This window comes from Merops nubicus, unplaced genomic scaffold (genome assembly GCF_000691845.1).
Source record: "Merops nubicus isolate BGI_N331 unplaced genomic scaffold, ASM69184v1 scaffold37386, whole genome shotgun sequence".
Classification (NCBI taxonomy): domain Eukaryota; kingdom Metazoa; phylum Chordata; class Aves; order Coraciiformes; family Meropidae; genus Merops; species Merops nubicus.
In genome coordinates, this window is record NW_008613609.1 from 3,518 (window position 1) to 4,918 (window position 1,401).

General features: G+C 52.6%; 1 protein-coding gene across 1 annotated transcript in view; it reads right to left on the reverse strand.

Annotated features, from left to right (window-relative positions):
- Positions 1-1,401, reverse strand: part of LOC103774546 (polycomb group RING finger protein 2-like) — a gene marked incomplete at its 3' end in the record, with an annotated part of 4,649 nt that overhangs the window by 2,874 nt on the left and 374 nt on the right. The window contains exon 2 of the mRNA XM_008941958.1: positions 41-96. Within this exon, the coding sequence (XP_008940206.1) occupies positions 41-96 (56 nt within the window). The remainder of the gene's footprint in view (positions 1-40; positions 97-1,401) is intronic.

The following is a 1,401-nucleotide window of genomic DNA, read 5'->3' on the forward strand; positions in this document are numbered from 1 at the left end:
TGCAAACCACCCCTGACCCACACAACCAGGAGGGCTGTACCTTTGAAAAGCCCCGGGACCAGCTTGTACACGATGTCCTGCAGGGTTTTGTCCGACCTGGGGGGCAGAAATGGGAAAAGAGAGAGAAATGAGCTGGGTGAGGGAGCTGCCCTGCACCACGTGCCCCCCTGGGCAGCCCGACACCCACCTCCCCCAGCTCCCTCCTGGGCAAATCCCCCTCCCACGGCGATGCCACCAGCACAAACCCACCCGCCCTGGGGCTCACGGCGAGGGGTTCACCCTGGAAACAGAAAGAAAACCATCTGAAAAATCCTCCTAACTGCTAGGGAGGAGGAGAGGAGGATCTTGGGGCCTGGGATCCGTTTCAGCAGTCAACATGCTTATGAAAACAGACCCAGAATTTAAAACAAAGATAAATCTCAGCTCAGTAAATGTTTCGGCGAGTTTTAATTGGCAGCTAATTTTAGGTTTGGATTCGGCTGCAGTTCCAGGCTCAGGATTTGGTTTCCTGCTGTTGTAAGGATGGCAGGACAGGGTCTGCTGCCAGGTTGTTACACAGGAAAGAGAAGTGGGCTCCCAAAAAAGGTGAACATCTCAAGGCAGAATCTTCTAAAGCACTCGAGGAACCAGAGAAGCTCAGCACAGAGCTGGGAACTTTGCTGAGGGTTTGGGCCCAGGACCCTGCACGAGGGCACCTGGCACAACTTAAAACCAGCCAACTGACAAAAAGAAACCACCTCAGAAACAAAGAGCAGCGGGACTGGTGAAAAGTAAATTATATCTGCAATTATTTCCACTTTAATAATAAGGCCTTTATTTGCAAGGCAAACAAATGACCGTACCCTGTATTATTTTTAGCCCAGCCACGTCTTTCATCCCTAATTCCTCAGTGATCTCACTCTGGTTCACGAGGCCCCACTCTGATTTGATTTCTCCTACGTACCCAGAGAATTTGCTTCGTGATTTACAGCAAACTCATGAAAAAAAAAGCAGCTTCAGCCACTCGATTGGCAGCTTAATTACCAGCTTTGGTGTGAGTCAGCCCCACTGAGCCCAGCACCGAGGGGCTGGAGGGGCCACGAGGGCCCCGAGGGGCGGGGGGGGCCACGAGGGACACGGTGGCCACGGGAAGGGATTTGGTAGCCACGTATCTCTGCACACAGGCAGGGACGTTTCGGCGAGGGAGCCGTGGGAGAGGGAGTGTAAATATTTCATAGTGATTCAGGAAAAAAAAAAGGTGGAAAAAGTGTTACTACAGAAACGGGTGTAGAGGGAAGAGGGGAAAAAAAAAAGGGGAGTGATGTATTGCAGCCTTTCATGGTTTCTATGCCAACCACCTGCAGAGCCAATTCCACCCCTGCCGGGACGTGTCTGGCTCTCCCCAGCCGGTGTGGGGCCGGG